Here is a 17,069-nt window from a genome sequence, read left to right as displayed (position 1 = left end):
CAGGACGGACTTGGCTTGTGTTTTTCAGACCACGTCATACGTCTTTACATTTATAGCATTTGGCTGACGCTTTTATCCAGAGCAACTTACAATTTGATTATTTTTACATAGGTAAGCCAAGGAGGTGTTAGGAGTCTTACCCAAGGACTCTTATTGGTATAGTGTAGGGTGTTTGCCCAGGTGGGGATTGAACCCCAGTCTACAGTGTAGAAGGCAGCGGTGTTAACCACTACACTATCCAACCACATGTTAACGTCACAGGCACAGGCTCAAAAAGAAGGTCTGGCTCAATGTTTGCATCTCAGTTGGAAGACAACATTATACTAATGAAGATATGATCAAAGTAGTAGATAATTCACCTAACACACCCTCAGATGACACATCCTTCACCAAGTTTTATTCATATACTCTTTCAACAGACTCATAAAAGTCAGATTCATCCACCTTCATGGGGGTCTGAAGCACAACCAATGTTGCAAATTGTTCTTTCGCACTTTGCGTGCAAGTACATATTTCCACCAGAGAGGTCTCCATATCGCCAAACTCCTACATAGTGTTGCTTTAAGAGCCATTATAGGGCTTTAATGCTGATAATTATTGGAGTAATTCAGTAAAGGCCTGGCTGAGAATGACTGTTCACTGAAAAACAGACAGAAAAAGAGGATGTAGCTCAGGTAAGCTGAACAGAATCTGCTGAGCATGTAAAACGCTAAACTTAGAAAGCTTTTGATATTCAGGGCCTAATTAAGGCCCAAAATGATCATTTTAATGTCATTAGCCAGAAGCCAGATTCATCTGAGGTAACTGAGTGCTGTTGGTGGGGGAGTGTGCGAAGTTCCTGTAAGGGAGTGAGAAATGACCCACTGATCAAAATTCAAGCATTGCCTCAACAGCTTCCTCTAGTCAGCCCAATTTCCCAGCTCTGGGGGAAGAAATGCCTTTAAATCGATACACAGTTCACATTCTCTACCAGTAATGAGAAGATCTGGACTCTGAGAGGGTGAGAGAGAAAGGAAAGAGAGAATAGAGAGAGGGCTGCAAAGCAGAGATTAACTGATAGATAAGGAGGCTTTTCTCGGGTGTTTATTTAGCATGAGTGAAGAAGAAGAAAAAAAAAAGGGAAAAAGAGGGAGCGTGAGAGAAACACAGAGATAAACTGCTAGAGAACAAGCCTTCTATGCAGTATTGGAGGGAGGGGGGGGGAGAGAGAGAGAGAGAGAGAGAGGTTAGCTTGATCTTACCTGATCAGATCACTTTAGTACAATGTCTGAAATGCTTGTCATTATTTGCAGTATTTACAGCACTGAAGTAGAAGTAGCACTGGATTTGTTACCGTCTCGACAGAATTGAGCAGTTTTCACACTCTACCAGCAAAAATAGCACTCGGTGTGCGTGAGCATCTGTGGATCAGTATGCAAGTGAATTGAGTGAGGGGCTGAGGGAAAAGGGACTAGGATGGAGGGATGAAATCGATAGAGCTGACACTGAGGCAGAATACCTCACAGAAGCCTCAACAACCAAATGTAATTTCAATTTTGTCAACATTTAGTGTCTCCACTTTTTACCTTTATTACTGTTCTTTTCAGGAGGCTCACTTTCAGTTTTTCAAAGAAATCTGCAGGGATATGTTTCCACAAAGGTCCAGTCTTAGAAGGTGGTTACAATTTATGTTTCTCACAATCCAAGTAATCCCAGTATTGAGGTCTGGACTCTGGGTTGGTTAGTCTATTGTTCTGAGAACACCAGCAGCTTCTTTGCTTGATGTGCATTTCCTTTTCCCCAAATGTTAAGAAGAGCCATTTTGTCCTTTCAACAAAAAGCCACCTTGGGAGCCACAACATTGTATGTCCATTTTACCATCATGGCTGTAAATATGTCTCAGTATATGCTAATGTACTAGTACAGGATAAAGTAATATATAAAACAGAATATGAAGAAAAACGCAGACCTGTTTAAGGTCTTAAGAGGTTTAAACCTCTTTAAGGTTTAGCTCAGCTACAGTCATTTTATTCCTCGCATCTCCAACTGTTCCACAACAGTAGAACAGTTTCTTGTAAAATGTGTCTTGACGTTTGATTTTTTATGAGGTTGGAGTTGCTTCTCATTCACCAGCTTCTTGTTTGAATTTTCCTGTTCCACCTTAAATGGTACCTGAGGTGCCAGAATGTAACTCCTGTGCCATTTACAGGGCAACGGAGAATCTGACATCAGCCTCGCAACTTTTTAATATTTGACAGTTTCTTGTTTTACGTATCAGGAAACCAGCTGAAGTGCTTATAAATGCAAATAAGTCCATTCGTCTCCAATTTACCTATGCTCATCTTAAATCTCTCTTTGCTTTCTCGTTAGCTACTAGCTAGGTGAGATTGTTGTCTGCGTTGCTATGTAAGCAGCTTTAACCTTCAGGGTTAAAGGGTGTATTTATACAGTTATACATTAACTCCAGCGTTTATTTCATTGAGACGATATTTTATTTTTGCCTAAAAATCTAAATCTGCTGTGGAGCTGCAACAGGGCAGTAAAAGAGCTGCATGTTGCTGACCCCTGTCACAGTAGAAGGATGGACAGAAACTCCTTTGGATGTTTTCAGATCTTAAGCAAGAGTGAGGCTGGAGTTTCTCCTCTCTCTCAAAAATGAAGTCTTTAAGTACTGTTTATCTGATGGGGCAGTTTTGGTGGTCTGCCAAGTCTTACACGATTCTTAAGAGTCTCGTTTTCTCTAGTTTTGGAAAATCCAGGCTTCTTTTGACTTTCCCTTTCACTCTGCAAGTAGATTATCTAATATTTATTTTCTAACCTCCTCAGAAACACTTTCTGAAACATCAATTATTTATACTTAATGGTTGTTTTGACTGGAAATTAAATAAATGAAAGGTGGTCTCTGAATTTTGCACAGTACTTTAGGTCAGAAAGGAGTCTGCGACTACCCTGTTTTCTCTTTGTGCAAATCCACAAGATTCATCCTGTCCGAATAGCACAGAGATTATTCCACATAAATGTAAAATCTGTGGGCTAAGAAAAGCTTCTCAAAAAACTCCGAAACTTTCAAGGACTGGTGAAGAACTTCAGTATTTCACACGGTTATGTCCATCTCCTCAGCGATTTCCAAGGTGTTAAAGTTTAGAGACACAGCTTAGCTCTGAACACTCTAAACACCCAGAGGCCACAGCGGGCACTGTCAGCCTTCAGCTTTTACTCATAAAAGTATAAAGAACAGGCAGTGGTGTGTGTGTGTGTGTGTGTGTGTGTGTGTGTGTGTGTGTGTGTGTGTGTGCAGCTTCCTCCAAGTACATTAAAACTGACTTTGAGAAACAAAACTGACTTTTCAGGTCATTTTTGCTAGTCCTGTTAACATAACATGGAGGTTTTAACATAGGCAACCTTCACATTACAAGCATTACGGCTGAATTCAGATTGTTTGCTCAGATCAGATCTTTGTGCTTTGATGGTTTACATCATGTAAGTGTTGTAGGACCACAAAGTATAATAAGTTTGAAACTCTCCCAACTGACTGTGTATCACACAGTCTCTTTAACATGTTTATTTATAGACAGTGGGGAAGAAAGGTCTAAATGTTTGTGCTTAAACAATGATCAAATTAGCATTTCCTGTTTTACAGGTTAAGTGCTATGGAACTGCGGAGATCATCACAGGCAAACCTGTAACGCTAATGGTCACTCTCAAATATAGCCATTTTATGTGCTATACTAAATGTCCAGTGAACCTACACGAGTCCTCTGAGCTTTTATATGTAATGATGATGGAAAAATAAATCTGAAGTAATAAGTCTTCTTCTGGGGACTGTTCTGCTTTATAACACCCTGCATATACCCTTTCACCATGAAATAAAATGGATTAAAATACATCCATCCATCCATCCATCCATCCATTTTCTTAGCCGCTTCTCCGTCAGGGTCGTGGGGGGGGTGCCGGAGCCTATCCCAGCAGTCTTTGGGCGGAAGGCGGATTAAAATACAATTTAAGCTAAAACTTTATCACAAAACTACTGTAAAATAATGGATCAGATATCACTAGCCTTGTTGCTCCAGTACAGAACTAAAGAAGCAAACTTCAGATGCCATTATGTATTAAATCACTGGAAGGTCGTTATAAGAACAGTGAGTTAAATATGTATGGACTGACCGCTGTGTCCCTCTCTCCGTCCCCACAGCTCTGATCGTGCATGAAGGCCCATCCGTGTTCCGCATCTTCAACCGCTGGCAAGCGGTCAACCAGCAGTGGAAAGTGCTAAATTACGACAAGCTGAAGGACACTGAGGACCCTCAAAAGGGCGGAGCAAGCAGTGGCCTGCGCTCCCTCACCCTGCCCCTCAGTCATCGGGTCGGGATGTCCCCACCCAATGGTTCCGGCCCCTCCCCGTCCACCTCCTCCCTCATGGCGGTAACCACGGCAACTGCAACACCTGGCACCGTTATCCCACTGCCACCGGCCGCCCCGGAAACTGAGGAATCCTCTGAGGCGGAGAACGGGCCGGCAGGCCTGGCCGAACATCACTGTGCGTACAACCTGCTCCAGCTCCTCAGCCAGCACCTCCGGCCACAAGAGCCCCGCCCACCAGCCTCCGCCACCACTGGTCAGACGGGCCAACCGGGAAATAACAACCGCGAACTGGTCATGAGGGTCACTACAGTCTGAGCACTACAGTCAGCAATGGGAGGGACCTTTGGTACAGCTTGACCTGTTAAACTACACAGCACTTCATGAGGGAAATTTTTTGTGACATTTGCTAGTTTTCTAGGCAGCCAAGTTCAGAAAGGTTCCTTCCATTTTACTCTGGCATTTAGCGAAAGCTGGTGAAAATAAAGAAATCGATTTATTCTCTTGTTGTGTGGAGGTAAGGAGAAAGTGAGCGAGGGTGATAGTCAAAGTAAGGGAGAGAGAGAGAGAGAGTGAGCATGGATTGATTCAGTTTTTGGTAGTAGTGGTCAGAACACAGATTTCACAGCTGTGCATTTTGTAGTGAAAATGAACAGGGCAAGGGGTCAAGAGGTCAAGCTGAGATTCAAGCACTTGCATGTAAGTGGGCGGTTCATTAGGGCTGCAGTTAGTATGAGGCCACAGAAAGGGGAGAGCGTTTTCAAGCACAAACCCAACAATGCAAGGCAGGTGCTGTATACACACATAGCATTACATTTACTACTGGGTTGATGGATGAAGTTTCTGAAAGAATAAGTACGTAGAATTAAACTGAAAGTTTAAACTCAAGTTTACACTGAAACCCACCAGGCTGCGTTCAAATGGGTCAATGATGCTGTAATGGCTGCCTGGCCTTAATAACGGACTCTCTTACTGACCTACTGACCAGGTTATCTTACCATAGGGATGACCTGTAGCCATCGTACAACCCCCGAGGAAGTAACAATGAAGCAAATGTGGCCCAAGTTGAGTGATCTTTTTCTTTGATGGACTACTTTTGTTTACATTTGTTAAAATATGTGAAAAACACATTGCTACATTAAAAAAGAATGAGTGCAATGTAAAAGATTTAACTGTTGTTTCTCTTGGGATTTGGGAGGAAATGATTGATGAAAGTGGTGACATCATCGCTTCCTGTGGACTATTTGACTGTCCACTATTGTAAATCAATCCAAACCAATCAATCACTCAGATGCTTTCCACTTTCACTGATTGGTTGTTGAGAGCAAATTCAGGCACTTAGCCAATATGCCTTTCACAGGCTAGTGAGTAAGGAAGTGTGCTTATAATAACAGTCTATTATAGAGGCCAAAATTCCACAGGAAGTTCAAAATTTACACAACAGAGTTGGGCAATATTAATTTTTTTAATCTCTGATCAGACTTTCTTAATTACCCTAATAGACAATAGATCACGTCATGTTCTGAGACACATAAGCTGGATGACCGTCCCACCGGCGTCTTTTAAAGCTAAAAGCATGAACTTCGTCTCCTCTGCAAACATTCTAAACTTTCGTTATGACGCAAATGAACATGCGCAGAACGTACTTAACCTTTCCAAGTGGGAATGTAATCAAACACGGGTGTTTACATGGTTATTGTTCTTCTATTTAACGGATTTTCAAAATTGCATTCTGAAAGGTCTCAATCAGAAAAGTCTATTCTGACTGTGGTGTAAACATGGACATATTCTATTCTGAGTGAGCTATTAGTCGGATTATTAAAGGATTATTAGGCTGCATGTAAATGTGGCCAGTGTGCCAGAAATGGGCCAACATTTCCACCACCAAAAAATATGATTGAAAACCTAAAGTGTCATTTCTGAGTATTTTCAACCAAATATTTACAATTGCTGACAATTTTTGGTGCCCAAAATTTCTGTGCCTGATTTCTGGCTCACTGTTTTTTAAAATGACAAAAAAGGTCAGAAAATACAAATGATTAAATAGGCCACCAACAAAGTGTCAAGAAAGTCTCTGCAAATAACTAATCTGTTTCCTTTACTCTGCTGCACCAGTCAACTCATTTGAACAGTGAGTTAATAACAACACTCAAGAACATCTCTCTTAGGGGTTTTAAACCACTTGAAAACGGCATCCTGCTCAATATGTAGAAAACAACAAAACAGGAGCAGCAAAAGTCTCACCTGTAGCCTCAGTTTAGGAAATGATTCACCAAATCGCAAATTATATCTAAAAATTAATGTGGTTCATTGCCTTGGATGACCAACCATTCTCTGTTGTTCAGGACGTTGGATTTCATGTCACAGACTGTAGCCTACATAATGTACTAATTTATCAAGTTTATTTTATGTAAACTGTTATTTATTTACAGTTCCTTTTGTTTTGGCTTTCGGCCCAGTGTGTTCTGAATTTCTGTTTTAGTGTTGAATTAGTGAGTGGTGGATTAAAGGCTTCCATTACTTGCTAGCTACATTATCCTTGTAGCTCCAGTACAAAACTAAAACAAACTTCAGACACCCAACATATCCTGGCTGATCAACTACTTTTGGGGTAAGAAGGAATTTGTGTACATTTGATTTTTCTTTGATGAACTATTCCTTTAATACTGGAAGCATCAAGCTGAAACAATCAAGCTCTTTCCCATGAGTCCTGTTTTTATTATTACAAAAGCGACTCTTAAAAACATTTACAATCAGAACATGACTCCAGGATTTGTTGCGTAGTTCTATCATGACGGGAAGAGAACGAAGTTGAACTTCGGTGAGGTTTGATCCGTCGGCTCCACCAGACGTCACCCAGGGCACCAGTTTCATTCACATTTTCAAGTAAAATATGTGGAGATTTGAAAATTTGGTGGACATAATGTTTCAACTTGGTCATCCAAGAGCTTAAATATCATAAGATATCAATCAACACTTCTTTTTTTTAACATTCAGACGTTTATAGACCTCAAACAACTGAAGGTGTTTTTAACCTACTGAGCAAACATACAAATCATTAATGAAACCTCCTCAATGTAATACAGTAAGCATGATGAGTGAACCTGGATAATTTCTTATAAAGAAGTAAATACTCATAGGAGATGTCAGTGATGAGACAGAGGTGAAATGTCAACAATCCTTAGTGATTTTACCATCCGCACATTACAAAAGAGACATGGTAAGGGCAATAAAAAATCAACGAGTCGGATTGTTGAAATGGATGCGTGTTGACAAGGATCATTTTAATGCTTTTTAAAAAAAAAGGTCTTGAATGGAGTCGCTTCCTACATTTGTATTCTGTAAACCACACTCCTGGGTGAAAATACAGTGGAATGTGCAAAGAAAACAGCTCTACTGGTTCTACTAGTGGAATGAGGAGTCATTTGCTACTTTGCACAATCCTATACAAATAGAAGGAGGACAACAGATAAGAACAGGTGTTTCTTAATGCTACTGCAAACTCTGCTCACAAATGCTAGCTTGTTGAAAGGCTGCACCAGCTGTACAGAATATTGGTAAAATCACATTCAACATAATGAGATATTGTAACACAGAAATTCTTTGTCTGAATACCTACATTTGGAGTGGTATTTATTTAAAACTCCAACCTGCCTAGTTCTGATTAGCAACAACATATTTTAGCTCAGTAGTGCAGCATTTAAATCTGGAGACGTCCAATGTGAATGTGAAGAATTTACATATTTGGACAAAATGAGTTCTGTGTTACAGTTTCACATTAAGTTGAACAGGATTTTTGCCAATGTTCTATAATGCTTATACAATATAGCAACTACAAATGCTACAAAACAATGTATTTGTGGGCAGAGCATGGACTAATCAAGAACCTGTCACGGTTAGACACTAAGCATTATTAATTTCTCTCTTGTTATGGTGGTGCAAGTGGCCATAGTTGGATGTTGTCATCATAGAGCAGCGACATTATACTTGACTAGTCAATTACATCTTTACTAGCTGATTACCGACCAACACTGGACATGCCCAAACCTCGCAAAGGCACTGGAGTGATTTTGCTTTCCAATTTTCCTTTTGTTGCAATCTGATCCGGAAAGTCAAAGAAGATGCTTAACGTGCCCAACACCAGCACAAAGAAAGACTGGAAAAAAGAAAAGCGAAGACGAAACAGAAAGCAAAGTGATGGGGAACGCCTCGTCTAGGCTACTAGTGTCTTTGTTGGTTTGTCTGCAGGGTAAGTACCAGGTTGGGCAGCAGACAGTAGGTATGTGTTATTCCAGCTCCACCAGAAGATCGCCCTCTCCCACAGTCTCACCGGCTTTACAGTGTACACTCTTGACCTGCATGGAGAAAGCACACACAAACCCTGCTGTGATACAGTGCTCTATGGTTAAAGAGTAACTGAACACATGGTATTTGTATCTACAAATCTACTCCTTCTAATCAGAAACACTTTACTTCATCAAGAATGCTGCACAGTCAAATGCAAACTTTTTTGAGTACAACATCCTCTACAGCCGGGGTGTCAAACTCAACCACTAAAGAGGCCATATTAAAAAAAAAAAAAAATCAAATCTGTGGCCCAGAGAAAAAAATGATTTTATTTAATTTTTAATTACTGTTGTGCTATAATCCCCAAGTGGTCATTGTTCATTCAAAATACGCAAAAACTTCAGCAGTAAAATACAGGCACTTGTAGTAAACCTTGAAATATTACATGATTACTTGAAATATTCAAAATGTCCCAAGGAGCTCAGTCTTTTAAACCTACCTATTTGCTTAAACTAGACACCTGACATCCTTTCTTTGCTGTAAGTTCATTAAGACTTGGGCTCTGAGCTGACGTTAAGGATTTACATTGGTTGAACGGCAGTTGAAACGCAGCCAGTGTGGTTGGTGTAGGATTGAAGTGTAACCACTGTCTCTCAGACTGTTGTTGGGGTAGGAGATTCAGTGCACATTACGTTGCAGTGCATGCTGGGGACAGTGGTGCAGCGCTTTGTGAAATGAGCTCTACAGGACTCAAAGATAACAGCACTGAATCTTCTTCTGTGATGCTTAGCGAGACTAGAGAACACATGGCAAATGATCTGAGACCATTCCTCCAAACAGAAGCTCTCCAGATCCTTCAGACTCTCAGGTCCACTGTGGACTTTCTTCTTCAGCTCATCCCACAGGTTTTCTATGGGGTTTAGGTCAGGGGAAGGGGGTGGCCATGGGTGAACCTTAATCCTGTCATTTTTCTATAACTGTGTCCACACTACACTCACCTCTGGAGTTTATTGGCAAAGACCTCTATTTTGGTCTTGTCTGTCCAACCAAACAACTTGTGGTTAAGTAGGTGGTGTCTGATTAATGTCTACAGTTCCCCAGCTGTTATCACTGGAGATTCTTTGTCCACTTAGACCATCCTCCTCACTGGGGGTTGGGTTAGTATAGACATATACGTCCTCTTCCTGGAAGATTCTTAACATCTCCAGTTGTTTAAACTTCTTAATTATCGCCCTGATAGTGGAAATGGGCAATTTCAACTGTTCAGCTATTTTCCTGTAACCATTTCCTGATTTGTGAGACCAACCTTTTGTCTCATTTCACTGCTGTTTTCTCCAGTCTGTCTCATGATGGATGACTGGGGGAATTTGGTCTGTGTTCTGTTCTCATATATATTCCCCAGTGAATCAGGATGTCACGGCTGACCTTTTAAGCGTTTCTGATCACTCAGGTGAGCCTTAGAACATAAAATATGAATGAGAATATACCTCAGTTAGATTTCACTCAAGAATTTCTAGAGGAGCCAACAACTGTGGCACACACCGATTTAAGGAAAACATTTTCTTCCTGACATGATTGTGTTTCCTTTAAATCTCTCACTCTCTTTCCTTGCTTGCTCTCCGTCTCTTTCTCTACTCGTTCTCTGTCTCACTCTCTGACTTTTCCTACTTGCTCTCCGTCTCACTCTCGGTCTCTTTCTCTTCTTGCTCAGTCCCCACCCCCCCACTCCCCCACTCGTTCTCAGTCTTGCTCTCTGTCTTTTCCCTAATCGCTCTCTGTCTCTTTCTGCCTCTGACTCTTCCTTTATTCCGTTTCTGTCTTCCCCTCTCCGATTCTTTCTGTCTCGCTCTGTCTCTTACCCTAATCGCTCTCCGCCTCTTTCCTTACAGTCTCACTCTCGCTCTCGCTCTCAGAGGGACTGCACTGTAGCTGGCATTTGGAAGAGTACATTCTTTATGTCATGGTGATTAATTGAGAGGAGTGGCAGTGAAGAGGATTATGTATCAAATGTGTGTGTGTGTGTGTGTGTGTGTGTGTGTGTTCACCTTGGCTGTTTTTGCAGCGGTCATGCTATTCTGCATCTTCATTGCTTCAATCACACAAATCTCTTGTCCCTCTGCCACCTAAAACACACACAAGGAGACAAAGTACACACACAACACATTACCTATGATAATAAAACTGAAATGTTTCGCTGAAATGTTTGCAGAAGGAAAAAAAGTGTTCCTAATGTACAGTCATGCAACACGACTTCAACCAAAGTAAGTCTAGATCTTTTCTATTGGTCTCCATCATTAAATGTCCACGCAATATAAAAGCAGCTGATGTAGTTAAATGACGAAAAATAAATCATTAATACATACAGTTGTATGCAAACAATTAAGTACCCCATGCCACATTGTTTTGTTGATTTTCTAAGTGAAAATAAGTTAACACATCCTCTACACACTTCTGGCCATTTTAATGCACAATTACTGTTTATTAGCTGAATTTAACATATGTATGTTCCCTGGAGAGAATGTGTTCACTTATTTTCACTTAGCAACGCAATAAAATGTGTAATCTGACCAGGTTGCATACACTATATGAGAGTCTAAAATAACTGATATGACTGCATACAGTGCATGTTTGTAGAGCGAGGCAGCTTTGATGATTTCTGATGATTACTCTCCAGCAGTGAACTCCACAGGCCACACTCAATCAAATAAATGTCAGCCTTACATTTACTTCATCAATCAGGCTTTCTATTAGCCATATGGATGAAGAGCATGCAAACGGTCTCTGACGGGGAAAACATAAATGTGTGGGTTTTTTAAAGAACACTTAACACTTAAGAGACTCCGTGTGACACCATGTTTCTATGCTGCCTGGAATCCAGTGAGAATGGATCAGGCCACATTCCACTCATTCTAATCATGAAAATATTGTACCCTGTCTAAAATATTATACTTTTATAATGTCAAATATATATTTAAAAAACTAAACCAGCATATCTATGATTTAAAGGAAAATTCCATCTGTTTCTCAAAATGTGGACATAATTAAATGGTTAAGATGTAAACAAAGTCATTCAGTGGGGTTTAATGTGAAATACTCTCTTCCAGAGAAGCTTGCAGAGACTAAAATGTGGTCACCGAGTTTGCATGAAAAGGTTCTGAATAAGATGCCTGACACCTGAGACGTTGTTTTGTGCCCTTTGGTTCCTATCAGCACCACTGTAAAGAAATCAGAGTCTGAAGGTTTTTCGACAATAAAACACATCAAACCACTCCAACTGACTGTTTATATCTTAACCATAGTATTGTGCTGGAATTTTTCCAGGTATTAAACTAAGGCTCATTTTCCGGAACTCCTTATTGCTGCTATATCAAAACCATGTATTAAATTTAAAAAAGATGCATTGTAGTGTATTGAAACCCATTTACTGAATCCACCCCCACCATGTAGACTGGGATTCAAAATCACTGTAAAATGATTCCCATTAGGGCTGGGCAACATGACAGCATTTATTGTTATCACAGTGTGCTTTTCTGAGCACGCCGTGGATATCATCAGCACTCCTAGAACACTGAATAACTGCAGTACATTACAGTGAAAGCACAATTTAACTGATTTAGTGCAGTGCAGTCTGTAAATTGGTGAATAAAAATCATTATTACTAAACTTATGTTTAGTGGGTTTTTTTTAATGTGGCACTGCTGCTTCTTTGTCCATTCCAACTTATCAGATGTCAGAAAAAGATAAATACTGTGACATATCGTGTATTGCAAAAAGAATAAAATTTTGTGGTCAAAGCTTGACAGAAAATGAATTTAAACAGATAATTGCATTGTAATTATAATTTACAATTTCTTGTTGTTCCAAAAAAAAGGGAACTACTGAGTAAAACATTTAGAAGTGACTAAATGTTACTCTTTAAATCTGCATTGTATAAAAGATATTATTAAACATAAAATTGCAAAGATGTTTACCAAATTCCTAACATTTGAATGGTACTGTACGTGCATGCAATACAGTAATAAGTGAGAGAGCTCTTTAGTGAGTGAGTGTAAGCTGCATAAGAGAGGGGGCAATATTACTGGAAGAGGGCACATGCTGGCTGTAATGTATTAAGTGGAGCCAGTCAGTCTGAGTCTGGCATATGTATGATATATTTCCTTTCTGAATCAGCACTCTTTCAATCCAGTCTGACAGGCACACGCACTCGCTCTCACTGCATACATTATGAATGCAAATAGCAAAAACATACACAATCATTACATCAGAGGGAGCTGCTGTCAGTTAAATGCCATTATGCTGATGGGTTCAACTACACACACACACACTGATATGAATGGTGACCTCATCAGTATGTCTTGTGCAGTTTCTCACCGTATCTCCAGGTTTAACAGACACAGCCACCACTGTCCCAGGCATGGGTGATCTTAGGATACTGCTGGTGTCTTCAGGAATCTTCTCTGGCATGTGTTTACTGAGAGATGCTGCCAGCTTACTCAGCACACGCACCTTAAACTGAACACAGGGGGAGAGCATGTTAAAGTAATAGTTTTGAAAAATCTCATTTATACCCCAAATGTATCAATCAGCCACCGCACATTTGGTGCCTGAAATTTGGCTCTTTAGATCTGCACTAGAGCTAATATAGCTAACTATTAATAGGCGCTTATGAACACCAATTAGCATCATGCAAACTGCATACCTAAATCAGTTGCTCAGTAGTTTTAAACAGACTTGTTTATGTGGTTTCTGACACTGTATGACATACTAAATCGATTTTTTCCCCTCTACCTCTAGGTGGCAGCATAGCTCAAACACACATACATTGCTCCCATTACAGAGGTCTCATTTTCTTTTTTCTGCTCATGAGAGATGAGAGGCCTTTAACAAAGCTCAATCTAATTCAATTAGGCCAGGCCTGGACCTCCACACACAAAGTGACTTAGTCAATGAAAGGCAGCTCAGTCAGCCCCTCTCTCTGTTTCACACACTCGCTCACACTCTGTGCAGAGGGCACGAGCCCTACTGCACTGAGTACAGCCATTAATGGAGAGCCATTAGCTTATAATGGGATGCAGAGAGCTTTAGAGAGGTCTGGCCCCTAACCAGACTAATTACAGTAATGACACTATGAAGATACGGGGCGGGGGCAGAGGCAGAGACAGAAGACAGAGAGAGAGAGAGAGAGAGAGAGAGAGAGAGAGAGAGAGAGAGAGAGAGAGAGAGAGAGAAGACAGAGAGAGAGAGAGAGAGAGAGAGAGAGAGAGAGAGAAAGAAGACAGACAGACAGAGAGAAAGAAGACAGACAGACAGAGAGAGAGAGAGAGAGAGAGAGAGACAGAAGACAGACAGAGAGAGAGAGAGAGACAGAAGACAGAAGACAGAGAGAGAGAGAGAGAGAGAGAGAGAGAGAGAGACAGAAGACAGAGAGAGAGAGAGAGACAGAAGACAGAGAGAGAGAGAGAGAGAGAGAGAGAGAGAGAGAGAGAGAGAGAGAGAGAGAGAGAGAGAGAGAGAGAGCAACAATAAAACAAAGTGAAAAAGAGACAGAATAAGCCTGAATAACAGAAATAAATGAAAGCATTACTAGACAGATAGACAGACAGACAGACAGGAGGACAGGAGGACAAACACAAAATCAGAATCTTTACACAGAGATAAACAGAGAGACAAGATGAGGTTCAAACTTGAACATCTACAGCACTTGGGGTCAGGATAACTTTAAAATCAGCTGCTGCAGATCTCCTTTCAGCTTTTATTTAGCCTTTTTGTAGACTACTACCAAACCTTGACCTGTGGGATTGTAGTGACCCTCACTTGATGATGTCATCCTCTAACAGTGGTAATTTTAGCTCTGTCAATGAGCAGAGGACACGTTGGTACATGCTCATTAATCACATCTTCTAGGAAACATCTGGAGGGTTCTTAACAGGGGAAGAACTCACTTTCCAGGAATTCAGTTAACAAAGTCCCACATCATCCTGAACCACATGTAGCGTGAGGTCACAGAGGTTTATTGACCCCAAGATGACCACTCTGTCACAGTTACTGCTCTACAGCTCTGGCAGGCACTATGTATCCTTAGTATCCTTGGCTTGACACTAAGATAATCGCTACGCTATATATATCAACACTATACAAAGAATAGAGAATAGAAAAGAATACATCTCCATTTTTTACATTTATTTTTCTACAGCATTTGAACATTTCATGGGGACCAATAGAAATAGACCAATAGAAATGTTCCAAAATTTTGTAATTTGTAAAGTTACTATTCTGTAAAGTTGTAAAGTTACTATTTTGGCAGTTACTATTTTTGACAAACACTACAGTTAATGAATAATATGGAAACAGAAGACTGCTATTTTATAGTAATTAGACAAGGAATATAAAGCACATTTTCATAACATGTTAGGCAAAAAACTGAAAAATCAGTATACTAATGTGTCATCATATCCCAGCATACCAGTGTGGACCAATAAAAGGGGAGATTGCATTAATTACATTTTTTTAAACCAAAATAAATGGCCTACATTTATATCTTGGGACAGTATATCATGGTAGACTCAAGCACCTGTCACTTGGACCTAAGATTAACTGGAACTTTAAAACTAGACTGAAACTTGAGATTAGTCATTTATTTGTCTGACAGACATTTGAGACCTGATTTAGACTTGAAATATGACCTGGATTCACAATATAAAGAATTAAGACTTTACTTGGACTCACACTCACACACAGAGAGCTGAAACTTGAACTTAGTAAACATATCTGGTGTGTGTGTGTTATGAGAGCAGGATACACATCCCAGTAATATGATACACATAGCATGTACCTATGCCCTCACTCTAGACGAGTGAACTCACACAGTCCAGGTGTCCGTAAAGCCACCACAAATCACCTTCATGCCAACTGTGTTGCCCCGTTCTCACCCAAAACAATAACCAGTATCAGCTTAAAGCTCAAACAAACAAGCAGCATTAAAAACACTCTGTACAGGAAGAGGAAGGAGGATCCACGCGCATCTCAGCATGCACTCCACGCTTCAAACGTGCTGACAGCTATTAGTGGCCCTAGCGTGCTAAAGACTGCCTCAGGAGTGGCTTCCGCCCATTCTGTGCTTTAATTCACTAGAGCCACGGATGCTAGCTCCTGTCCGGTTCCCCAGTGAGAGAGAGGGAGAGCCCCTCATAGGCACTATTGTGACCGCCTGAAAAATGTATAAGTGCTAGTCCACCGGATGGTGCTGTTGTCACTCGTCACATAAATCTAAATGCAGTGTAAGAGGTAAATCAGAACGGTGAGCTACTTCAGTCTTGCTAAGGGTGTTTGTATCTTGTCGCTGTCATAGAAAAACAAGTATCCCAAAAACAGTAACTTTACAGAAGAGGGCAAAAACATTCATTACTTTCAATGCAAGGTAATGTAAAAAGAATTAATACATTTTTGAGAATTTACATTGGTCCAATCTTCAATAAATGGTCACACAATGTAAAGGACTAGGCCGTGCTTGAATAACATGGAAAAGTAAAAAAAAAATTTTTTAAAAATGGAGATAAATGTTTTTCTTTGGACAGAGACGATTTACTGTCAACACAGTAAAACAGTGTTGCGTTAGAAATCATGTAATAGCCGCATAATTGTGAGAGAACCTGCTTTTACAGATACCACAGATCAATGGGAAAAGCACAAAAGTGCTCGTCCTCACACGGTACTCTACCTGGCCAGAGCATTCCAGACCAATAAGACGGTGCAATCAATCACAGGACAAACAGGAGAAACCACAGCGTGGCTAACTAACAAAAGGCTACGGCTGAAAGTTTTTGTCTACTAAGTTACTACTTAAGAAGGACTCTTGAAGGACTTGGATTATCATGGACATCCATTGATTTATATTTGATATTCACACACAGGGGCTGAGGTGGCGAGGGCAGGTTTGGGGTGAATCAAGGTCAGGTTATGGTTTAATGATGAGGTTGAACTTACCGAAGTGCCCAGATACTGCAGAGCGATTTCCCCAGCAGAGTTACGGGACAGACACTGAAACCAGAAACAACAGACCAACCAGTTACAAAACACAAGTGATGTGAAGTGTGGAAGAGAAATATACAATACAGTCTCAGGCAGACCATTATTTAAAGCCATTTCCGTGCAGCTCAGCATGTTACTGCTTGTAAAATCACATAATTCAACAAAAATGAATACAGTAAAAAAATAACAAGAATTTTGCATTTCAAAAAAGTAGCTAATATCTTGTAAGTCTGAAGAATGAGGTCTGGATCCAGATGTCTCCTCAGCGTCCCCAGCCATCACATAGATTTGTTAAATTAAAAATTTTGCAGCTTCAGAAATGAAACAAACACACCACCATATTCCAGATGACCAGGAAAGTCTTTGTCAGGATCAGGACAGTGGGTGTTGGTATGTTTCTCAGTAACACGTTTTCA

General features: G+C 40.4%; 2 protein-coding genes across 2 annotated transcripts in view; one reads left to right on the top strand and one right to left on the bottom strand.

Moving 5' to 3' along the window:
* march4l (membrane-associated ring finger (C3HC4) 4, like) overlaps window positions 1–5,512 on the top strand; it is a 38,705-nt gene extending 33,193 nt beyond the window's left edge. The window contains exon 4 of the mRNA XM_017712105.2: window positions 4,172–5,512. Within this exon, the coding sequence (XP_017567594.1) occupies window positions 4,172–4,656 (485 nt within the window). The 3' untranslated portion in view covers window positions 4,657–5,512. The remainder of the gene's footprint in view (window positions 1–4,171) is intronic.
* A 1,520-nt stretch (window positions 5,513–7,032) lies between these two features.
* pcca (propionyl-CoA carboxylase subunit alpha) overlaps window positions 7,033–17,069 on the bottom strand; it is a 48,687-nt gene continuing 38,650 nt past the window's right edge. Inside the window, exons 20-23 of the mRNA XM_017712151.2 lie at window positions 16,609–16,662; window positions 12,997–13,137; window positions 10,671–10,748; window positions 7,033–8,693 (exon numbers count right to left, since the gene is read on the bottom strand). Of these exons, the coding sequence (XP_017567640.1) occupies window positions 8,625–8,693; window positions 10,671–10,748; window positions 12,997–13,137; window positions 16,609–16,662 (342 nt within the window). The 3' untranslated portion in view covers window positions 7,033–8,624. The remainder of the gene's footprint in view (window positions 8,694–10,670; window positions 10,749–12,996; window positions 13,138–16,608; window positions 16,663–17,069) is intronic.

The sequence above is a fragment of the Pygocentrus nattereri genome, chromosome 12, assembly GCF_015220715.1.
Source record: "Pygocentrus nattereri isolate fPygNat1 chromosome 12, fPygNat1.pri, whole genome shotgun sequence".
Lineage (NCBI taxonomy): Eukaryota > Metazoa > Chordata > Actinopteri > Characiformes > Serrasalmidae > Pygocentrus > Pygocentrus nattereri.
The sequence above is the reverse complement of the archived record's forward strand: the minus strand, read 5'-3'. Positions and strand labels throughout refer to the sequence as shown.